The 22,891-nt window shown below is 51.2% G+C and overlaps 1 protein-coding gene across 9 annotated transcripts in view; it reads left to right on the top strand.

Annotated features, from left to right (window-relative positions):
* The first annotated feature begins 1,524 nt into the window (after positions 1-1,524).
* The window catches only part of KDM2B (lysine demethylase 2B), a 159,031-nt gene continuing 137,664 nt past the window's right edge, over positions 1,525-22,891 (top strand). The window contains exons 1-4 of one of the 9 annotated variants that reach the window (XM_030939005.1): positions 1,525-1,650; positions 3,486-3,630; positions 6,555-6,633; positions 7,836-7,882. In XM_030939005.1, the coding sequence (XP_030794865.1) occupies positions 1,525-1,650; positions 3,486-3,630; positions 6,555-6,633; positions 7,836-7,882 (397 nt within the window). Of the gene's footprint in view, positions 1,651-1,985; positions 2,419-2,786; positions 2,822-2,954; positions 3,631-6,554; positions 6,634-7,835; positions 7,883-22,891 lie in introns of those variants that run through there. The other 8 variants (XM_030938999.1, XM_030938998.1, XM_030939000.1 and 5 more) reach the window with 8 other exon arrangements.

The following is a 22,891-nucleotide window of genomic DNA, read 5'->3' on the forward strand; positions in this document are numbered from 1 at the left end:
ATATATATATTTTTTTTTTTGCTTTATTACACTTAATTCACTTTGCATCACTCTCCAGCCCATGCAGCCTCTTTTGAACATGTTTATTTCATTATGGGGCAGTAGTGAGGCTGGTGAGTTACTAAAAAAGAAACGAGCACGTGACGGCCAAGCCAGGCTCCAGTGTGAGCCCTGGCAGCGGCACATACATGCTTTGTGATCCTGGGTGAGTGGCTTTGCTTTTCTTAGTCCTAATTTCCTCCTTTGCAAGATAGGAATGAACAAGACGATTTCCCTTAAAGGGTTCTTGTGAGACAGACAGGAACAAATAAAATGGTCCATGGTTCTGGATGGACTGAAGGCAGAACCCGCAGCACTCACACTAAGGGCTACTGATTGGATGCAGTAGCCAATGTGGGCGATTTCAGTTGGGAAACAAATTTTGATGTTTCCCAGCCTCATCCCTGCTTAAAAGATTTTTACAGCTAGTGAACATGAATGAAAACAAACTTCAAAGAGTAGCCTTTGGGGGTGGGTGGGAAAGACTACAGACAGATAGGATAGGAAACTTTTAAGGTGAGTGAGGGGGAAGCTGTCTCTTAGGATGGCCAATACGATGCTGACAGTGACATCCTCTCTCCCGGTGGGGAAGCCACGTCCTCCCCACAGGTCTGTCTGATAGCCTGGGGACCATATGGGAGCACGGCAATCATTCAGATTCATAATTTCTCTAAGCTTCAGTTTTCCCATGTGCAAAATGACCTGCCCCAACTATCCCACAGATTTAATGGCAGAAATAAAATGTCAGGCTCAAAGCCTACTATCTACAATGTCCCTTTATCGTCACCCTCTTGCCATGTCATTTTATCAGCATCTTTACCCCCAAGATCAGGCCTAGCAGGGCGCCGCAGCTGGGGCTGGAGGAATGTTTAGGGCCAGCTTTTCTCAAGCCAAGTCCACCTGACTGTTGCTCATGAAGTGAGGACAAGGCAACCCAGGACCAGTGCCGGGGTAGTCAAAAACATTAGTAAGTGGACAGGCACCTAATGACACCCATGTATGGAGGGTGCCGATACCTCCGCTAAGAAGCCCTATAGGATTAATCAAGGGGCACCAGAGTTCCCCCCACCCATCCCAGAGCACCATGCACCTTTCCACCGACTTTTCTCCTATGAATGGCCAACAAGGGCTTACCCTTCGCTCCTGTGCGGGCTGCGTTAGGAGGCGCCAGATCCAATTCTCTTCGTCTTTCGCTCCTGAGTATCTATCTGCTCCCCTTGCCGAGCGCAAGAACCTTTAAAAAATGTCCAACTTCTGTCTCAGGGCTGGTCGCCTAGTAAAGGACTCCACAGAGGCGTGCAGAATGAATGAATGAAAGGCAACGTCTTCCGGTCAGCTGCGGTCTGCAAAGGCTCTGGTCTGGCTGTATTTCCTGTACGTGTATGTGTCCACATCTTTGAGTGCCGGGAGTTTAAAAGTTAGGCAGTCCTTATAGGTATGGAGCCGAGCTAATTTCTTTCTGAGCCCCACAAATGCCTCCTCCAGATGGCAGGTCCGCAAATGGGGGGATCTGCAGAGGATCACCCCTCACGAAAAAGACATGCAACAGAAAAGCAAATAAAGAAAACAATTATATATACAAAATGCTATGAATTTGAGTCGGCCACACAGGTAATGTTGGGGGAGGGGTGGATGAAAGAAGAGGAAGAGGGGTAGCCCTGGGCAATAGGGGCAGGAACGGAGGTGGGGGGTCGTTTTTGGGGGTGCCAGGCCCCGGGGGCTTTCACGCCAGCATGCTCAGCTTGCACTTCCGCGCCTCCCGCTGAGGCCAGCCGTGCAAATCTGCACCTCCCTCCCCGCCCCCTCCTCCTTCCCTCCCTCCCTCCCTGCCCCGCCATCTCCGGGATGCGCCCGCCGCCTGCAACTCGGCCCTCCAAAAGTCAGCTCTGCACACAACTCCCGGGCGGCGGCGGCGCCTGCGTGCAGAGGCGCACTCGTGACCCAACAACAAAACAGCGATGCCAGGGCGCTAACGGCGCCCGGTGCCTCCCGGGCTCCCTCCCCGCCCCACACCTCCTCGGGCCGCCGTCCCCACCCCCCCAAGCCCGGGCCGACAGCCCCCCCACTAGCCCGGCCGCGGGCTCCGAGCGCGATCGGCAACAATGTTTACGTTCCGGGGATTATGACGTCGACGCCTCCCCCCCCCACAACTGCTGAAAATGGTTTCCTAGGACTTTGCAAACGGATCTGCCTAAGTGTTGGTGCAAAACTTTGTAGATCTCGGCTCTGGCTTGCTTTATTTATTTATTTTTTGGTTTGTTTTCTTTGGTCTTCCCTCCTTCCCCCCTCGGCCAAAATGCAGGGGGCAGGAGTGTTGACAATTAATTGGTGAACTCTCCTAAAAAAATGGAGGCAGAGAAAGACTCTGGAAGAAGATTGGTGTGTAGCTTTTTTTTTTTTTTTTTCCAAATCTGTATCTGGCATATGATAGATCTTTTTTTTTTTTTTTGGTTGTTTCTCGCTGCCTTTTCTTTCCTTTTCTGTATTTTGCAAGAGGACCGGGAAAAAAAATATAATAAATTGCATGCAAAAGGAAGCAAGCTGCTTACTCCTCCAGCCCCTTGTGAGGCTTAGAGTCTCAGACACTTAAGTGGGGAGGTGGTATCGGCGAAAGGCGTGGAGGGGGGCTGAGCGGGCTCGGGGTTCGCCCGGAATCTGGGGGTCTGCGGGGCCGGGCGCTGGGCGGTGGAGGGAGGAGGCAGGGGGATGCGGGGAGTGGTGGGGGAGTCTCCTTAGGAAGTGAGTGTGCGCGCGCGCTTGTGGGGAGATGAGGCAGCTGCTGGTGCGTTTTGGGGTCTCCGATCCGAGCTTTGTGGCGGGCCGTCTGCCTCTCCCCCTCCCAAGCCCCGATCCTCCTCCCCCCCCCTCCTCTTCTTGCACTGGCGGGCGGGCGGCGGGGGCGGCTGGGGTCTCAGCCCTTCCATTTCAGCTTTCCAGCTTCCCCGGTAGCTCGGGGGCGGCTCCAGCTTTAGAAACGCTGCCGGCCCCCAGTTCCGGCTTCCCGGCTCTGCCGCCGCGGCCGCCGGGGCTGCTGTTACCGCCGAGCCGGGCGCCGCCGCGGCTCCTCCTGGGGCCTACATTTGCCCCGCCAGCCCGTGTCCGGAGCCCCCTTCGCGGGTTACATAACCGGGCTCCCGGCCGAGTGGGCAAAGCCCAACACATTTCGGGGGCGGGGGGCAGGGGAGGGCCCCCAGATGTCCCTTCAATGGCTTCCAAAGACACCGGGGGGAGTACCCCGTGTGGAGCGCAGCTGGACCCCCGGGGTGCGGGCCCCTCTCCTTGTCCTGCTTTTCAGCATCTTTGGCAATTGCGCAAAGTTGCTTGGGTTGCAATGGTGGGGTGCAGGGGGCGCGCGGCTGCTGCACCTGTTAGTGCTGGCCCAGGTTGAGAGGCGACCTCCAGTCCCCCCAGTAATGTCCCGGGCTCTCTGGTTTGGGTCCTCGCAGCGCCCGATTGACCGCCAGCGATACGACGAGAACGAGGACTTGTCGGACGTGGAGGAGATCGTCAGCGTCCGCGGCTTCAGCCTGGAGGAGAAGCTTCGCAGCCAGCTGTACCAGGGGGACTTCGTGCACGCCATGGAGGGCAAAGGTGAGGCGCCCCCTCGCCGGGCCGCCTTCTGCGCTGCGGGCCGAGCGCACGTGGGGAGGGAGCTGCCGGTGGCTGGGTTCGTATTTCGCGCCCGCGTCCCCCATTCCAGGGGATCCGGTGACGAAACGAGGCCGAGCACTGGGGGGGTGGGGTGGGGTGGTGAGGGAGGAGGGCAGGCAGTAAGGGGGGCCGGGCATGGGCCTAGGCCCGGCCCGCGCCCACCACCAGCCCCAGGGTGGGCAGAGCCAGGGGGCCGGCGGACAGAGGGACCTGGGGATGGACAGGCGGACCGAGGGAGGGCGGGAGCGCGGCGTCCTCCCCCTCCCTGAGCCGGTCGCGCTCCCTGCGCTGCCTGAGGTGCCGCCGCCTGACTGGAACTGGGTTCGGGTCGCCCCTGGGGCATCGGGGTTAGGCCCCCCCAGGCCTGAAGCCTTCCGAATCCCATTCCTGCTCGGGGACTGCCAGTGAGGAACTGGTGATCGGGGCGCGTCGGATGTTCGGGATGATGCCCCCTTAGGCCTGGGGTCTGCAGAGCCGCATTCCCCCGTGGGCTCTGCCAGATTGGATCAGGGACCTCATGCGCCCTGAAGCTGTTGACCTGAATCCCCACCTGGGCCCGAGCTGTCTAGTGCTACCGCCTTGACAGGTTGAAGCCAGGAGTTGGGGTCAGGGGGGTGACTTCCCTTCGGGCTTCTGGGGGATATCCCTGTCCCCTGGCAGTTTGAAGTGAAGAAATGGGTCTCCTTCCAGGCCTGAGACTTGGAGAGCTCTGTTCCTCGTAGGCCTACCCAATTTAGAGCGAAATTTGGGGACCTTCATGGCCTGGGTTTCTCCCTGGCTCTCCTACTACGAGGGTGGTGGGGGTCACCCTCCAGATGTTAAGGTGATGCCTTGGGTTGCCTCTGAGGCCTCCAGAGCCCTGGCCTTCCCAGCCTGCAGCCAGTGTGGCTCCTGGTTGAGGAACCCAGCATTGCCTGCGGGATTGGGGTTTTGAACATGCCCTACCTAGCCTTCCTAGGCCCTTCACTCATTTTTCCTTTTCAGATATTTCAGTTTCCTTTAAGTTACAAAGTTTCTATTTTGTTCCCCCCACGCCTGTTGGAAAACCTTCCATCCCTCAGTGAGCTTTGATAACCTGGAGTGCCTGCTTCCCTCCTCCAGGTTCTGGTTGAGTGGCTGTGGCTGTGGGGGTTAGCTCTGAGAAGAGACTCCCAGCTTTGCAGTTTTGTGATTTCTCTTTTGTGCCCATCGCCTCCTGGGGCACTGGGCTCTGGTGGTGAGGGGTAGTAGTTGGGGGAGGGAAGAAGAAACTTCTCCCAGCCTGCCTGGTCCTAGAGCAGGGTGCTAGTCCCAGCTGATTTAAATTTTCTCTGCATAAGTGGAATTTTAATTCCTCTCCTTTCTTCCACCATTTTTACTGAGTTGAGTCGTTTGGCGGATCCTACGTGCAAACAATATGCAAACTTCCTAGTCATTTGGGAGGAATTCTCAGCCCAGGATTTCAGAGCTTTTTCTCAGGCTCATTTGAGGAAGTTGAAGTTGACCCTGGGGGATGGGGTGCTTTGGGTGGGTGGGTCTGAGGGCCGGTATTCCAGGCAGGGAGAGCTAACGCGTATCCTTAGATCTGCTGTCCCGGCATCTTTCAAAGGGGAGGGCCCAGGGCTTTGCTCTTTAATTCAGATCTGGCCCCAGAACTTGAGGGAGGAGCTGAGAAACAGGAGCCCTTAGCCTAGATTCAAAATAGAAGCTTCTTAAACTTCTCTTCCTTTAAATCCTTAGGAATCCCCATTCACTGTGAGCCCCTGGGGAGCTGAGCTGCTGAGGTCAGGGCTTTCCCCGGCTTTGGGTTTTGTTCTCTGTCTCTCTTCGGAGGGGAGTTGTCTTGGCCTCCTCCTCCCCCAAGGCTGCCCTGTGAACTGTTTCCCTGGGCTAGCAGCTTCAGTGGCCTGAGGCCTCTTCTGTCTCCCTTCCGACGGTCGGAGAGGCCTTCTTACCTTGTGGATTACTTTAGTTACCTGCGGATTTGGGGGATGTGAGAATTTATCTCAAGCTCCATCACCTTCATATTCAAGGGTGTATGGTTGGGTCAGATTCACTGGTTTCAGAATTGGGGAAGGAAAGAAATTAGAGGCCTCCTTCATCCTCCAGGACTTTGGGTAAGGATTTGGGACTGTACTAGAAAAACCCCAGAGGGAGAGACAGCCCGTGAATTTTCCTTGGGTCTTGCTATGCCCCCTTTACAGAGCCTTCCCCTGGGGAGCCTCCCTCCCGGTTATCCAGCTGAAGCAAGGACTGTGATGGCTACAGCAGGATTTCACTCTTAAGACAACAAAGCTGTGCCCAGTTCCCTAGTTATTTTGGCACCAAATACACAGTTTCCAGGGAAACCGGCTTTTCCCCCCTCCCCTTCACTATGCAGGATATTACAATAAGATTTTCACTGATGCTCAGCTACAATGAGGGCCCTCCTCCCAGCCTCCTCTCTGGGCCTTCAGATCCTCCCAGGTGGCATTCTTCAATTTTGCAGTCCCTTTACTTTCTGAGTGCGGCTTGGGATGCGTGTCTCTGTCTATCCCTCTTTCTCAGCAATGGCTGGGGCTCTTTTTGTGCCGGGCTCTTTTGAGTCTTCCTCCCCAACCCTCGCTGGCTTTGGGCTGTTCGTTGACAAGTTTGGACCGGTGGGGCGTGCTGAGAATGACTGACTGAGTAGGCAGAGGAGCTGATCGCTGGCATGGCTTCTCTTGGGCTTTGCCTAATCCATTTCCCGATCATTTTCCAAGGAGCTTTCGCTGTACAGCTGGTGCCTGCATCTCCTGGACCCCCTGCCCCTTCGTCCATCAGTTTTCTTCCCCTAACCAACAGATCCCGGTTCATTTGCTCCTTCGTGACTTAACCAACTTGTTTTAATTCAAATATCCAAACAGATTTCAACTATGAGTACGTACAGAGAGAAGCTCTCAGGGTTCCCCTGATATTTCGAGAAAAGGATGGACTGGGAATTAAGTAAGTTGCTGAAACTAATCGCTCCTTCCCCCGTCTTCCTCCCTAACATACTTTATAGCTTGGGATGGATTTCTTCCACCCTCTTCCCACCTCTCATCACTGAGAAGGATCTTTTTTCATGATCTGGGAACAGCATCTCCTTGTTCAAGGCCTAACAAAGGGGAAACACTCTCCAAAGACTGGTCTTTTGCAGGGACTTTGGGCAGAGAGAGGACATAGGGTAATTAAGCAGTGTTGACTTTTTCCCCTGACCCACCCGTTACACTCAGTGACCTCCTACAGAGAACTGTACCTCTCCTCCTTCCCCTTGCTCCAGATCAGGAGACTGAGGTAGAGCCTGAGCTGCAAAGGGACTAGCCAGTCTCTTAAGCCCAGACCCAGGGCACCTAGATACATGTTTCTTACGCAGATTCCCACTATGTGTGTTTCCTGGGGTGCCAGTGTCTCCCTTTCTTTGCCTGCCCCGCAGCCTGCCCCTCCACTATGTCTGTTTTCATTCACTGAGATCTGTCAGAGCTCCAGGTGGGGGAGAGGTCTGGGAGGCAGGCTGGAAGAACAGGTTTGTGCCCCTTGGGCAGGTGTAGGGGAGGAGGCTTGGGGTGTCGTTCCAGGCAGCCTCTCTCCAGCATCTGCTCCCAGACTTGCTCAAGAGTCCATTCCTATGAGTAGGATTTAAACCTTGGGCATCATGGTTAATTAATAGTGAATGGTAGCCCGTATTACCACATCCCTGGAACTGGTACAATGCGTGTCTTTTATTCCCTCTGCACTTAAAGGGGTCCGTCCCACTTTGCATACAACTCCTTATGGAGAGTATTTTCTAGAGGGAGAAAGAGACCTAGAGAGGACTACCCACCCTGAAAGAAAGCAGGCGTTTGAATGTCTAGCTCTGGCCTTTACTTTTGACCCCACACTTCCGGCTTCCCTGGAAAAATGGGGTGGACAGTGATTGTCCCAACCTCTGCTGAGGTTCAGGTTTGAGTTGCCTCTTAGGGTAGGGAAGGGCCTCAGTGGTTCTGGGGTGACCCTCCCTGGAGGCATCAACTGGTCTATTTCCTTCCCTCTGGATGGTCTCACTTTGAGTTCCCAAACTGAGGGCAAAGGGCCTCTCTTGGAAAAATGGCTTCCCCCCGGGCCCAGGGTAGAGTCTAGCTCTGTTGTTTCTGGCCTCTCACCAAACGTCTGTGCTCCTCTTTCCCCAGGATGCCTGACCCTGATTTCACAGTCCGAGACGTCAAACTCCTGGTGGGTAAGTCGCTTGCCGTGTGTGTGGCTCAGAGATGCTGAAGTAGGGAAGGGGAAAGAGGCGGTCACCACCTGCCCATTTAGACTTTTAACTGCCTCTGAAAACAAAGTCCCCATGCGAGGAGGCAGGAGCAGGTGTGAGCTGCAACCGTTTCATTCTGGAGAACAGGTAGGATTGCAAAGTCATAAGAAGCTGTATCAGAGGGCGTTTGCCGGTACACAGTTTTATGAGGCCCATTTGGACACTGCCTCCAGCCTGGGTGTCAGCGACGCAATCTGAGATCTCTCCTCCGCATTTGCTTGTGGGTTGCTGGGTAAACACTGGGTGCTTTATGATCCCTCATAGACTTTCAGGCTTTCGAAGGGAGGGGCTGTTCCTCCTGCTTCCTTGGGGTTCTCGACAGGCCTGGGGCAGGGCTTGGAACTGTGAGCTCAGCAAATGCACATGAGCTCCCTGAGCACCTGCAGGTGGCTGATGACTTAGTACTCTGCATGCTCGGCCAGGTAGTAGGTGGCATTTCAGATCTTACAGGCGGTTGTTCAATCAATCTATTCTTTCCAGAAAAACACTTTTTGGCTACTTGGTGGCCAAGGTCAGAGTTGTGAACGGATGGATAAGTTCCCTGCCCTCTTGGTGGGTACAAGAGGCAGTCAAGAAGTAAACAGTAGGCTGAGGTGGTGGCTCATGCCTGTAATCCCAGCCCTTTGGGAGGCTGAGACGGACAGATTCCTTGAGCCCAATAATTTGAGACCAGACTAGGCAACATGGTGAAACCCTGTCTCTACAAAAAATTAACTGGGTGTGGTGGTGCGTACCTGTAGTCCCAGCCACTCTGGAGGCCAAGGTGAGAGGATCAGTTGAGTCTAGGAGGCAGAGGCTGCAATGAGCTGAGATCGTGCCACTGCACTGCAGCCTGGGTGACACAGTGAGACCCTGTCTCAAAAAAAAAAAAAAGTAAACTGTTTACAATGATATATCTGGCTGGGCACGGTGGCTCATGCCTGTAATCCTAGTACTTTGGGAGGCTGAGGCGGGAGGATTGCTTGAGGCCAGAAGTTTGAGACCAGCCTGGGCAACACAGTGAGACCCCATCTCTTAAAAAAAAATAAATTAGGCCGGGCGTGGTGGCTCATGCCTGTAATCCCAGCACTTTGGGAGGCTGAGGCGGGAGGATCACAAGGTCAAGATTTAGAGACCAGCCTGGCCAACATGGTGAAACCTCGTCTCTACTAAAAATGCAAAAACTAGCCGGGCATGGTGATGGGCGCCTGTAGTCCAAGCTATATGGGTGGCTGAGGCAGGAGAATAGCTTGAACCCGGGAGGCAGAGGTTGTGGTAAGCCAAGATCGTGCCACTGCACTCTAGCCTGGGCGATGGAGCGAGACTCCGTCTCCAAAAAAAAAAAAAAAAAAATTAGCCAGGTGTGGTGGTGTGTGCCTGTAGTTGTAGCTACTTGGGAGGCTGTGACCGGAGGATTGCTTGAGCCCAGGAGTTCCTGCCTGCAGGCCATGATTGCATCACTTCACTCCAGCCTGGGCAACAGAGCAGGACCCTGTCTCTAAAGTAAATAATAGTGATAAAATGAAATGTCTTTTCTGATGGTGACAGGGCTATGTAGAAATAAACAGAATAATGGCATGGCACGTGGTGGGGCTGCATTTTAGACAGGGTGGTCAGGGAGGGCCTCTCTGGGATGAAGGGGGGCATTTGAACAGAGACCTGACTGATGAGAATCAGCTGTGGGAAAAGACATTCTAGGCTGAAGGAAGAGCAAGGGCACCCAGAAGGTGGGGATAAACTTGGAGTGTGGAGGAACTGAGTGAGTGGGTGAGTGAGTGAGAAAGCGGCAGAAGAGGTGGCAGAGGCCCCGGAGCTGGGATGTGAGGGCCTCCCAGGGCCCTGTAGGGAATTTGGGTTTCACTTCTAGTGTGTTGGGAAGCCACTGGGAAGCTTTAAAGTGGGGCGAAGGGAGTACCTCTGTGATCTGATTATTTTCTTGGGATGGGTTTGAAACGTTTTTGTTTAATTTTATTTATATGTTTTAGAGACCAGTCTCGTGCTTCTGTCCCAGCTAGAGTGCAGCGGCATGATTATGACACCATAGCCTACATCTCCTGGGCCTAAGTGATCCTTCCGTCTTAGCCTCGAGAATAGCTGGGACCACAGGCATGTACCACCACACCCAGTTATTTATTTTTGTAGAGATGGGGTCTTGCTACGTTGCCCAGGCTGGTCTTGAACCATGCACCTGGCCACATTTAACCCCCTCTCTGCTAAAAATACAAAAAATCACCAGGCGTGGTGGCACATTCCTGTAATACCAGCTACTCGGGAGGCTGAGGCAGGAGAATCACTTGAACCTGGGAGGCAGAGGTTCCAGTGAGCTGAGATCGCACCATTGCACTGCAGCCTGAGTGAGACTTTTCCCAAAAAAGAAAAGGCGCAAGTCATTGGTTTTAGTATATTCACAATGCTGTATAACCATCCCTACTCAATTCCAGAATATTTCTGTCACCCCAAAAAGAAACCCTGTATCTCTCAGTTCCCCTATTGCTCTTAGATTAGCATGACCACTAATCTGCCTTGCGTGTCTATGAAGTCGCTGATTCTGGACATTTCATTCAAGTGGAATCATAGAACACACAATCCTTTGTGTCTGGCTCCTTTCACTTGGCGTCATGTTTTCAAGGCTCATCCATGTTGTAGCATGAGACAGCACTTCACTCTTTTTCTTGGCTGAATAATATTCCATTGTATGGATAGACTACATTTTGTTTATCCAAAAACATTTGTTTTTGGACCACAGTTGTTGATGGACATTTTGGTTGTTTCTACTTTTTGGCTGTTATGAATAATGTTGCTAAAAATATTCACATACAGTTTTTTGTTGAACATACATTTTCACTTGGGTATATCCTTAGGAGCAGAATTGCTGGATCACGTGGTAACTGTGTTTCACTTACTGAAGAACTGCCAGACTGTTTACCAAAGCAGCTGTGTCATTTTACACTCCCATAAGCAGTGTGTGGGAGTTCTGGTTTCCCTACATCCTTGCTAACACTTGTTTTTGTCTGTCTTTGACAATAGCCATACTAGTGGCTGTGCAGTGAGGTCATCTGATTGAAGTTTATTACAGACGCCAACTCTGGTGTCTGTGTAGGATCAAAGCAGCCGGCTGGTGTGTCAGATGTGTCAGATGATCCAGCCAGAATAATTGACCCAAAAGCATGTTAAAGATATGCAGGCTCGATGCAGTGGCTCACACCTGTAGTTCCAGAACTTTGGAAGGCCAAGGTGGGAGAATCGCTTGAAGCCAGGAGTTCAAGACCAGCCTGGGGAGCATGGCAAAACCTTGTCTCTACAAAAAAACACAAAAATGGCCAGGTGCAGTGGCTCATGGTTGTAATCCCAGCACTTTCAGAGGCCAAGGTGGACGGATCACCTGAAGTCAAGAGTTTGAGAACAGCCTGGCTAACATGGTGAAACTCTGTCTCTACTAAAAATACAAAAAAATCAGCCAGGCATGGTGGCGGGTGCCTATGATCCCAGCTAGTTGAGGGGCTGAGGTAGGAGAATTGCCTGAACCCTGGAGGCAGAGGTTGCAGTGAGCAGAGATTGGCCATTGCACTCCAACCTGGGCAACAAGAGCGATACTCTGTCTCAAAAAACAAAACAAAACAAAACAAAACAAAACCCCAAAACACAAAAATTAGTTGGGCTTGGTGGCATGCGTCGGTAGTCCCAGCTACTCAGGAGGCTGAGGTGGGACAGATCACTTGAGCCTAGGAGTTTGAGGCTGTAGTGAGCCAAGATCACAACACTGCACTCCACTGCACTCTGTCAGGGCAACAGAGCGAGATCCTGTCTCAAAAAAAAAAAAAAAAAGAAAAGAAAAGAAAAAAGAAAACAGGAACAGTCATCCAGCCCCACTCCCTTGGTATTTCTGTGATGGTCAAATGGAGCGATGCTTTGGTCAAGTGCTTTGCAGAGGGACAGCTGCTCTGGACTCTGAGGGAGGCCGCTGACTGCAGTTGGCATGGGGAATTATGCCCATTTCGGTCTCTGAGCTGCACACAGGCTTCCAGAGAGTGGTGATAGGGCACATTTGTTGTAAGTGACCTAAGTGACAAATGTAACTCTAGCTGTCCTAAGCAAAAGGGAATTCATAGGCTTAGGTCGTAAGTTCAGCATGTAACCTCCAGGGACATTTATGTCTGGATGCTCCAAAATGATCTTGAGAAGTTGAGTCTGTTTCTCCTTTCTGCTTCCCACTTTGACTCCCTCTTTCCGCTTCATTCTTGGCAGGCTTCTCCCCATGGGAGGGTAGGTGAAGAAGGGGCCCACAGCAGCTTCAGGCGTCTATCCTGCCAGCTCAGGGTCGTTCCCAAACCCTCGGTTGTTCCCTTAAATGCCTCTGGATTGGCTCTGACAGTCTTAGCACAGCCTTGAGCCAAACTGGAGCTGCTGGCTGGGGTCAGCCCAGCAGAACCACGTGGACTAAAAGTGGGGAAGCAGTGATTCTCTAGGGTTGCTGGGTGACATAAACAAGCCCTAACAGACCTGAGAGTTCTGCTTTGGAGGGCAGTGTGTGGGGAAGGCTGGGCCAGCCCTCCCCTCCCAGTCATTGCGGGGTGGGGTCGCAGCCTCTGTCTTGTAGCCTCTGTCTTCCAGCGTCTTACCTTGCCCTGGGTGCTGCACCATGGGAGGTGGCTGTTTGAGAAAGGCACTTGTGTACTGCCAGGTGTTCAGGCCACAACTTGGGGCTGCAGACTCTTCTCTAATGTCTTAAAATTAGGCTTTTCTCCATCAGCGGTCTGTTCTAAGCTCCAAGCCTTTTTTTTTTTTTTCCAAAAAGGCAGTTTCCATTTCTGTAACACTGTACCCTTAAAAAAAAACCCATTCATTGAAGTATAATATACATACAGAAAAGTGCACATATGGTAACCACGTAGCTCGATTAATTTTAACAAACTGAACACATCAGGGTAACCAGTACCCAGAATCCTCTGCATCTGCCCATCTAGTCTCCACCCTCCACTGCTAGTGAACTTGACTTCTAGCCCCATGGATGAGTTTTGCCTGTTTTCACATTTTATGCCAGTAAAATCGTGGAGGATGTCTTCTTTAGTTTTTGGCTTCTTTCTTTCTTTCTTTATTTATTTATTTTTATTTTTTGAGACGGAGTCTTGCTCTGTCGCCGGGGCTGGAGTGCAGTGGCCGGATCTCAGCTCACTGCAACCTCCGCCTCCCGGGTTTATGCCATTCTCCTGCCTCAGCCTCCTGAGTAGCTGGGACTACAGGCGCCCACCACCTCGCCCGGCTAGTTTTTTTTGTATTTTTTAGTAGAGACGGGTTTTCACCGTGTTAGCCAGGATGGTCTCGATCTCCTGACCTCGTGATCCGCCCGTCTCAGCCTCCCAAAGTGCTGGGATTACAGGCTTGAGCCACCGCGCCCAGCCAATTTTTGGCTTCTTTTGCTTAGCTTTGTGTTTATACAATTCATCTATATTGTTTGTTGTGTATATTTGTAGATTTCTTTTTGTGTGTTTGTGTGTGTGTGTTTTGTTTGTTTTTTTTGATGTTTTGAGAATGAGTTTCACTCTTCTTGCCCAGGCTGGAGTGCAGTGGCACCATCGTGGCTCACTGCAACCTCTGCTTCCTGAGTTCAAACGTTTCTCCTGCCTCAGCCTCCCGATTAGCTGGAATTAGAGGCGCCCGCCACCATACTTTTGTATTTTTCATAGAGATGAGATTTCACCATGTTGCCCAGGCTGGTCTCAAGCTTCTGGGCTCAAGCAATTCTCCCGCTTCGACCTCCCAAAGTACTGGGGTTACAGGTGTGAGCCACTGCACCTGGCCTTAGTTTCATGATTGGATATCCTCTGAATGTCTCATCAGGTCTTTTCTCCATTGTTTCAAAGGGTTGTCTCTTATTAATTGTAAGGTGTATTTGTTTGCTTGAGCTGCCATAACAAAGTACAACAGATGGGGGCTTCAAGAACAATTTATTTTCTTAGGCCGGGTGCAGTGATTCATGCCTGTAATCCCAGCACTTTGGGAGGCTGAGGTGGGCGGATCACCTGAGGTCAAAAGTTCCAGGTCAGCCTGGCCAACATGGCGAAACTCAGTGTCTACTAAAAATACAAAAATTAGCCGGGAATGGTGGTGCGCACCTGTAATCCCAGCTGCTCCTGAGGCTGAGGCAGGAGAATTGCTTGAACCCGGGAGGTGGAGGTTACAGTGAGCTGAGATTACACCACTACACTCCATCCTGGGTGACGCAGTGAGACTCCATCTCAAAAAAAAAGGAAAAGAAAAAAAAGAAATGTATTTTCTTACAATTTTGGAGGCAAGAAATAAGAAATCTGAGATCAAGGTGGCAGCAGGTGTGTTTTAGTTGAAGGCCTCTCTCCTTGGCTTGTAGATGGCTGTCTTCTCTCTGCCCTCATGTGGTTTTCCATTTGCACGTCTGTCCTAAACTCTTCTCCTTTTTTGTAGAGACGGGTCTCGCTTTGTTGCCCAGACTGTTCTCAAACTCCTGGGCTCAAGTGATCCTCCTGCCTCGCCATCGCAAAGTGCTGCAATTGCATGCGTGAGCCATGGTGCCCAGCCCCTAAACTCTTCTTCTAAGGACACCAGTCATATTAGATGAGGGCTCACCCTAAAGATGTCATTTTCACTTAATTACCTTTTTAAAGACCCTATCTCCAAATATGGTCACATTCTGAGGTGCTGGGGGTGAGGACTTCAGCATATTAATATATACATTTTATAGGTGGACACAATTGAGACTGTAATGTAAGAGTTCTTTATATATTGTGGATGTGAGTCTTTTGTCAGATATATATATATATATATATATATATATATATATATATATATTCCCAGGAAGGGGGTGGTGGCTCATGCCTATAATCCTAACACTTTGGGAGGCTGAGGTGGGCAGATTACCAGAGGTCAGGAGTTTGAGACCAGCCTGGCCAAACCTCATCTCTATTAAAAATACAAAAACCTCATCTCTACTAAAAATACGAAAATGAGAGGCCAAGCGTGGTGGCTCGTACCTGTAATCCCAGCTACTCAGGAGGCTGAGGCAGGAGAATCACCTGAACCTGGGAGGTGGAGGTTGCAATGAGCTGAGATTGCACCACTGCATCCAGCCTGGGTGACAGAACAAGCCTCCGTCTCTTTTTTTTTTTTTTTTTTTTTTGAGACGGAGTCTGGCTCTGTCTCCCAGGCTGGAGTGCAGTGGCTGGATCTCAGCTCACTGCAAGCTCCGCCTCCCGGGTTTACACCATTCTCCTGCCTCAGCCTCCCGAGTAGCTGGGACTACAGGCGTCCGCCACCTTGCCCGGCTAGTTTTTTGTATTTTTAGTAGAGGCGGGGTTTCACCGTGTTAGCCAGGATGGTCTCGATCTCCTGACCTCGTGATCCGCCCGTCTTGGCCTCCCAAAGTGCTGGGATTACAGGCTTGAGCCACCGCGCCCGGCCAAGCCTCCGTCTCAAAAAAGAAAAACAAACAAAAAACCCAATAACTCCCACTTTGTGGGTTGTGTTTTCACCTTTCTAAAAAGGTGTCTTTGAATGAGCAGAAGTTTTATTTTGTTTGTTTTTTTCGGGACAGAGTCTTGCTCTGTAGCCCAGGCTGGAGTGCAGTGGCGTGATCTTGTCTCACTGCAACCTCTGCCTCTTGGATTCAAGCGATTCTCCTGCCTCAGCCTTCTGAATAGCTGGGATTACAGGCACCTACCACCATGCGTGGCTAATTTTTATTTGTATGTTTATTTTTGAGATGGAATTTCGCTCTTGTCCAGGCTGGAGTGCAATGGCGTGATCTCGGCTCACTGCAACCTCCGCCTCCTGGTTCAAGTGATTCTCCTGCCTCAGCCTCCCGAGTAGCTGGGATTACAGACGCCTGCCACCATGCCCAGCTAATTTTTATACTTTAAGTAGAGACAGGGTTTTACCACATTGGCCAGAATGGTCTCGAACTCCTGGCCTCAGGTGATCTGCCTGCCTCAGCTTCCCAGATTGCTGGGATTACAAGCGTGAGCCACTGCGCCCAACCAATTTTTGTATTTTGAGTAGAGATGGCGATTCACCATGTTGGCCAGGCTGGTCTTGAACTCCTGACCTTGTGATCCTCCCGCCTCAGCCTCCCAAAGTGTTGGGATTATAGGTGTAAGCCACTGCGCCTCGCCTAGAAGTTCTTAATCTTAACACAGACTATTTAGCGCTGCTTGTTGCATTAATTCTTTCTGTGTCTTGCTTAAGAAAATTTTGCCTACTCTAAGGTCATGAAGATATTCACGTTTTTCTCAAAAAGCGTTATTGTTTGAACGATCATATTTTGATCTATAGTTCATCTGGAATAGATTTTTTCTGTCTGGTGGAAGATGAGGTCAAGGTCTCCCCTTTTTTGCCATATGGATGTCCAGTTGACCCAGCACTATTATTATTAAAAAAAAAAAAAAATCAGCCGGGCGCCGTGGCTCAAGCCTGTAATCCCAGCACTTTGGGAGGCCGAGGCGGGTGGATCACGAGGTCAGGAGATCAAGACCATCCTGGCTAACATGGTGAAACCCCGTCTCTACTAAAAATACAAAAAACTAGTCGGGCGTGGTGGCGGGCGCCTGTAGTCCCAGCTACTCGGAGGCTGAGGCGGGAGAATGGCGTGAACCCGGGAGGCGGAGCTTGCAGTGAGCCGAGATCGCGCCACTGCACTCCAGCCTGGGCGACACAGCAAGACTCCATCTCAAAAAAAAAAAAAAAAAAAAAAATCCTGGGCCCAGTGCGGTGGCTCACACCTGTAATCCCAGCACTTTGGGAGGTTGAGGCAGGCGGATCAGAAGGTCAGAGGATCAAACCATCTTGGCTAACACGGTGAAACCCCATCTCTACTAAAAATACAAAAAATTACCCAGGCTTGGTGGCGGGCGCCTGTAGTCCCACTTACTCGGGAGGCTGGGGCAGGGAGGATGGCGTGAACCCAGGAGGCGGAGCTTGCGGTGAGCCGAGATTGTACCACTGCACTTCAGCCTGGGCGAGAGAGCAAGACTGTCTCAAAAAAAAAAAAAAAAAAAAAAAAATTCCTGACTAGGTACGGTGGCTCACACCTGTAATCCTAGCACTTTGGGAAGCCAAGGTGGGCAGATCACCTGAGGTCAGGAGTTCGAGACCAGCCTGGCCAACATGGTGAAACCCTGTCTCTACTAAGAATGCAAAAAATAAGCTGACTGTGGTGGCAGGTGCCTGTAATCCTAGCTACTTGGGAGGCTAAGGCAGGAGAATTGCTTGAACCCGGGGGGCGGAGGTTGCAGTGAGCCGAGATCGCACCATTGCACTCCAGCCTGGGTGACAGAGCGAGACTCCATCTCAGAAAAAAGAAAAAAAATCCTCTTGGCCAGGCGCGGTGGCTCACATGTGTAATCCTAGCACTTTGGGAGGCCAAGGTGGGCAGATCACTTGAGGTTGGGAGTTTGAGACCAGCCTGACTAATGTGGAGAAACCCCGTCTCTACTAAAAATACAAAATTAGCTGGGCGTGGTGGCGCATGCCTGTAATCCCAGCTACTGAGGAAGGCTGAGTCAGGAGAAACACTTGAACCCAGGAGGTGGAGGTTGCGGTCCGCTGAGATCACACCATTGCATTACATCCTGGGCAACAAGAGTGAAACTCTGTCTTAAAAAAAAAAAATCCTCTCCCCTTTGGCAATGAAGTCTTGTTTTGTCATAAAAGAGGTGACTCCATTTGTGTGGGTCACTTCCTGGCTGGTGTGTCCATTACGAAGCCAGTACCACACTGTCTTAACCAGCTTCATGATAGGGCTCACTATGTGGTAAGTTCTTCAGCTTTGTTCTTTGTCAAGATTTCCTTTTCGGGCCGGGCACAGTGTGGCTTAAACCCATAATACCAGCACTTTGGGAGGCCTAGGAGGGAGGATCACTTGAGTCTAGGAGTTTGAGACCAATGTGGGTAACATGATGAAACCCCGTCTTTAGAAAAAAATACAAAAATTGGCCGGGCGCGGTGGCTCAAGCCTGTAATCCCAGCACTTTGGGAGGCCGAGACGGGTGGATCGCGAGGTCAGGAGATCGAGACCAACCTAGCTAACACGGCGAAACCCCGTCTCTACTAAAAAAGACAAAAAACTAGCCGGGCGAGGTGGCGGGCGCCTGTAGTCCTAGCTACTGGGGAGGCTGAGGCAGGAGAATGGCGTAAACCTGGGAGGCGGAGCTTACAGTGAGCTGAGATCCAGCCACTGCACTCCAGCCTGGGCGACAGAGCGAGACTCCGTCTCAAAAAAAAAAAAAAAAAAAGAAAAAAATACAAAAATTAGCTGGGTGTGGTGGTGCGCGCCTGTAATCCCAGCTACTTCCTACCCAGCTGAAGCAGGAGAATTGCTTGAATCCCAGAGGCGGAGGCAGCAGTGAGGCGAGATCACGCCACTGTACTCCAGCCTGGGCGACAGAGAGGGATCGTGTCTCAAAAAAATAAGAAAAAGAAAAAAAAAAAAAAGAGAGATTGCCTTGACCCTTTGTGTTTCCATATGAATCTTAAAATCACCTTGTCCATGTTTCTTTAAAGGTTGCTGTAATTTTGATTGGAATCTTGTTGATTCTGTGGATTAACTGGGGAACTTTTTATCATACTGAGTTTTCTATTCAGTGAATGTGGTATACTGTTCCCTTGATTTGTAGGGTTTTTGTGGAAGACTTGCATATCTTCTTAGGTTCATTCCTAGGTATTTGATTTTTGGGGGGGGTGCTATTTTAAGTTAAGCAATTATACCGTCTATTAACAATAGCAGTTTGTTTCTTCTTTCCAATCTTTATGCCTTTTTAAAAAATTTATTTTATGTTATTTTATATGTTTTTTGAGACAGAGTCTCGCTCTGTCACCCAGGCTGGAGTGCAGTGGCGCGATCTTGGCTCACTGCAAGCTCCGCCTCCCGGGTTCATGCCATTCTCCTGCCTCAGCCTCCTGAGTAGCTGGGACTGCAGGCATATGTCACCACGCCCGGCAATTTTTTTGTACTTTTAGTAGAGACGGGGTTTCCCCGTGTTAGCCAGGATGGTCTCGATCTCCTGACCTCGTGATCCACCTGCTTTGGCTTCCCAAAGTGCTGGGATTACAGGCTTGAGCCACAGGGCCCGGCCTCTTTATGCCTTTTAATATATTTCCTTGTTTTGTTGCACTGGTTGGGACCTCCACAGCATACTCTTTGTTGTGGGGGGTCCTGCTCTGTTGCCGAGGCTGGAGTCTAGTTGTGTGATTATAGCTCACTGCTGCCTCAACCTCCTGGCCTCAAGTGATTTTCCCACCTTAACCTCCCAAGTAGCTGGGACTACAGGTGCGCCACCATGCCCAGATCATTTTTAAATGCTTTGTAGAAGCAGGATTTCCTTATGTTGTCTAGGTTTGTCTTTTTTTTAATTTTTTTTTTTTTTGAGATAGAGTCTCACTCTGTTGCCCAGTATGAAGTGCAGTGGTGTGATCTGGGCTCACTGCAACTTCTGCCTCCTGGGTTCAGGTGATTCTCCTGCCTCAGCCTCCCAAGTAGCTGGGGTTAGCTACTTTTTGTATTTTTAGTAAAGACGGGGTTTCACCACGTTGGCCAGGCTGGTCTCAAAACTCCTGACCTCAGGTGATCTGCCCACCTCTGCCTCCGAAACTGCCGGGATTACAGGCGTGAGCCACCGAACCCGGCCCTTTTTTTTTTTTTTTGAGACAGCATCTCACTCTGTCGCCCATGCTGCAGTGCAGTGTCATGATCATAGCTCGCTGCAGACTTGACCTTCTGGGTTCAAGTGGTCCTCCCGCCTTACCCTCCCTAGTAGCCGGGACTATGCGCATGCATGGCTAATTGTTTTTATTTTTTATTTTTTGTAGAGATGAGTCTTGCTATGTTGCCCAGGCTGCTTGCAATCTCATGGGCCCAAGCGACCCACCCAGCTTAGCCTTCCAAGTAGCTGGGATTATAGGCGAGAGCCATTGCACCAGGGCCCGCATATTATGACTTTATTGGATTTCTCTCCAATGAGAGAATTCAAGGCAACTGATGCTTTCTTTGGCCTTTTGCTTGAATCTTCATGACAAATGACTTCATCCGGTATTCATGCAATTATACTAATAATCACCTATCTTTTGTCGCATATGTGCCATAGGGCTTCACTTTGTTCTCCTCAATAGTCATATGAATTAGGTGTTCATTTTTCCAGGTCGTCCTCCTCCTCCTCCTCCTCCTCCATGCCTTTCTTCCCTTATAGATTTACTGGGTTGTCTGTATTGTGTCTGGCCTGATGCTAGTCACGAGCTGTGGATCTTGCCCTTGATGGACCGTGTTTTGGAGAAAAACTAAGTTCTCACCCCTTGGAAATCAAAGCTGGCTGACTTGTCCCTTTGTTTTGAGACAGAGTCTCACTCTGTTGCTCAGGCTGGAGTACAGTGGCCCCATCTCGGCTCACTGCAACCTCCGCCTCCCAGGTTTAAGCGATTCTCCTGGCTTAGCCTCCTAAGTAGCTGGGTTTACAGGCTTGCACCACCACATCCAGCTAATTTTTGTATTTTTAGTAGAGATGGGGTTTCGCCATGTTGGCCAGGCTGGTCTCAAACTCCTGACCTCAGGTGATCTGTTCTCCTTGGCCTCCCAAAGTGCTGGGATTACAGGCGTGAGCCACTGTGCCGGCCAGACCTTTTTTAAGTTCCCCCCGCCGCCCACCCCCAAGATGGAGTCACAGAAAAAAAGTCACCCAGGCTAGAGAGCAGTGGCTCGATCTCGGCTCACTGCAACCTCTGCCATCCGGGTTCAAGCTTCTCCTGCCTCAGCCTCCTGAGAGCTGGGATTACAGGCTCGCGCCACCACGCCCGGCTAATTTTTGTACTTTTAGTAGAGACGGGGTTTTGCCATGTTGGCCAGGCTGGTCTTGAACGCCTGACCTCAGGTGATCTGCCCACCTCAGCCTCCCAAAATGTTGGGATTACAGGTGTGAACCACCGCGTCCAGCCTTAAGTTGGTTTAAAATCATAGAGTTTTTCCATTTTAAGCTCGGGAAGGAGTCTTAGAGTTCTTCCAGTCCTGCTTTCCCATTTCACAAATGGGAAAAGCTGAGGCCTGGAGACAAATGATTTTTGAGTTGCTCAGATAGTACTTGGCACATCAGAGTCACATGGGTTTGAATTTCAGTGATTAGGGGAACACAATGCTTCTGATAGACCCCCTGAAGAAAAGCAACTCGGGGGGTGCGTATAGATGGGTGTGGTTCAGGGCACATTGAGTTGGATCTCAGGAGAGAGGTCTGGGAGGTCAAGGCCAGACCGGCAGGTAGGGGAGACATCCAATTGCCAGGACAGATAGAAATGCAGGGAGAGGGACCAGGCGAGGTGGCGCACCCCTGTAACCCCAGCACTTTGGGAGGCCAAGGCGGGTGAATCACGAACTCAGGCCTCACTGCTGTTTCAAAACAGTAGAGCAGAGTCGGATTTGAACCTCTGAGCAGTGCTCTTGCTAATCAGTGGTGCCTCTGTGACATGGATGAGGAACAAAATATAAAACGGGCGGATCACAAGGTCAGGAGATCGAGACCATCCTGGCTAACCCGGTGAAACCCCGTCTCTACTAAAAAATACAAAAAAAAAAAAAAAACCTAGCCGGGCGAGGTGGCGGGCGAGGTGGCGGGCGCCTGTAGTCCCAGCTAATCGGGAGGCTGAGGCAGGAGAATGGCGGGAACCCGGGAGGCGGAGCTTGCAGTGAGCTGAGATCCGGCCACCGCACTCCAGCCTGGGCGATGGAGCGAGACTCCGTCTCAAACAACAACAACAACAAAAAAAAACCAGTCCAGAAATGTGAGGATGCTGGAGAAGGTTCCAGAACTGTGATGTGGAACAGTTCTGTGCGCTCTCGGAAGAGCGGGGCTCGGGGGAGTTTGGGGTCACGCCTGTGTATGTTTCACATTAGCCTTCAAGATGACTTTCAGCAGCCTCGTCCTGGCCCTGAGCCCGAGGCTCTAGGAGCTGACGGATGGAGCCTTCAAAGCAGGGGCCACGGGGCCATGGATTAATTTCCGCAGCTGGAACCTGTTGGATGTGTGTGCAGCCCGGGAGCCAGAGCACCGATGAGCCTGGGGTGGGTGGGCGGTGGAGGGAGGGAGGCTGCTGGCCTGCCTAGGAACTCCAGGCACTGCCCCATGTGGAAAATTTCTCCTGTAACCCACTGACTTCAGGAACCCGAGAGCCCCAGCAGTGTGGATCCCTTGCGAGTCTGAAGGGCCGCTTGTCCCGGTCAGCTGCTCCAGGGATGGCTGCTCCTAAAGGCTGGGAGGGCCGCATTCCATTCTTGGCACTTATCTGTCCTCTCCGTCCCTTTTGGCCACCCGCCTCCTCCCCAGTGCCGAACCTCTTGCTTAGAGACTCAGCCCGTATGCCCGGTTCCCTTTGCCCCTGTGACAGATCAGACCGGGAAGCTGGAGGACTCATTCTTCATCTCTCAGCTCAGGCCAAAAGGGACTGGTGGCCCCTGTCTCTTCCTCTGCCCCCACTGCCCCTGCTCCTGCCCACTTTATACATTTAAGGGAAGTGATCCGAGTATTCAGGAACTAAAACTCAGTGCTTTGCCCCTGGGAAAGGACCCAAAAATGCCCCAACCCAGTGAATTTCAAAGGGAAACCCCAGGGATCTAGGTCTGAATTCTGAGCACCCCGCACCCACCTCCTGCATCAGCCTGAGCTGCTTGTTTTGTTTTTATTTACGTGTATTTGACTGTCATCAAAGCTTCTGTTTGAAGAAAGGGTTCTGTGGTGAAGGAAAGAAAAGGTATAAAGTCATTTTCTTCCTGACCGAGTTTCTCTGTGTTGGTCAGGCTGGTCTCAAACTCCCAACCTCAGATGATCCTCCTGCCTCAGCCTCCCAAAGTGCTGGGATTACAGGCATGAGCCACGGCACCTGGCCTGGTTGAGCTGCATTTTAAGTCTCCTTCACTCTCTGGATTCTCCCTACATCTCCTTCAACTCCTCC

The sequence above is a fragment of the Rhinopithecus roxellana genome, chromosome 10, assembly GCF_007565055.1.
Source record: "Rhinopithecus roxellana isolate Shanxi Qingling chromosome 10, ASM756505v1, whole genome shotgun sequence".
Lineage (NCBI taxonomy): Eukaryota > Metazoa > Chordata > Mammalia > Primates > Cercopithecidae > Rhinopithecus > Rhinopithecus roxellana.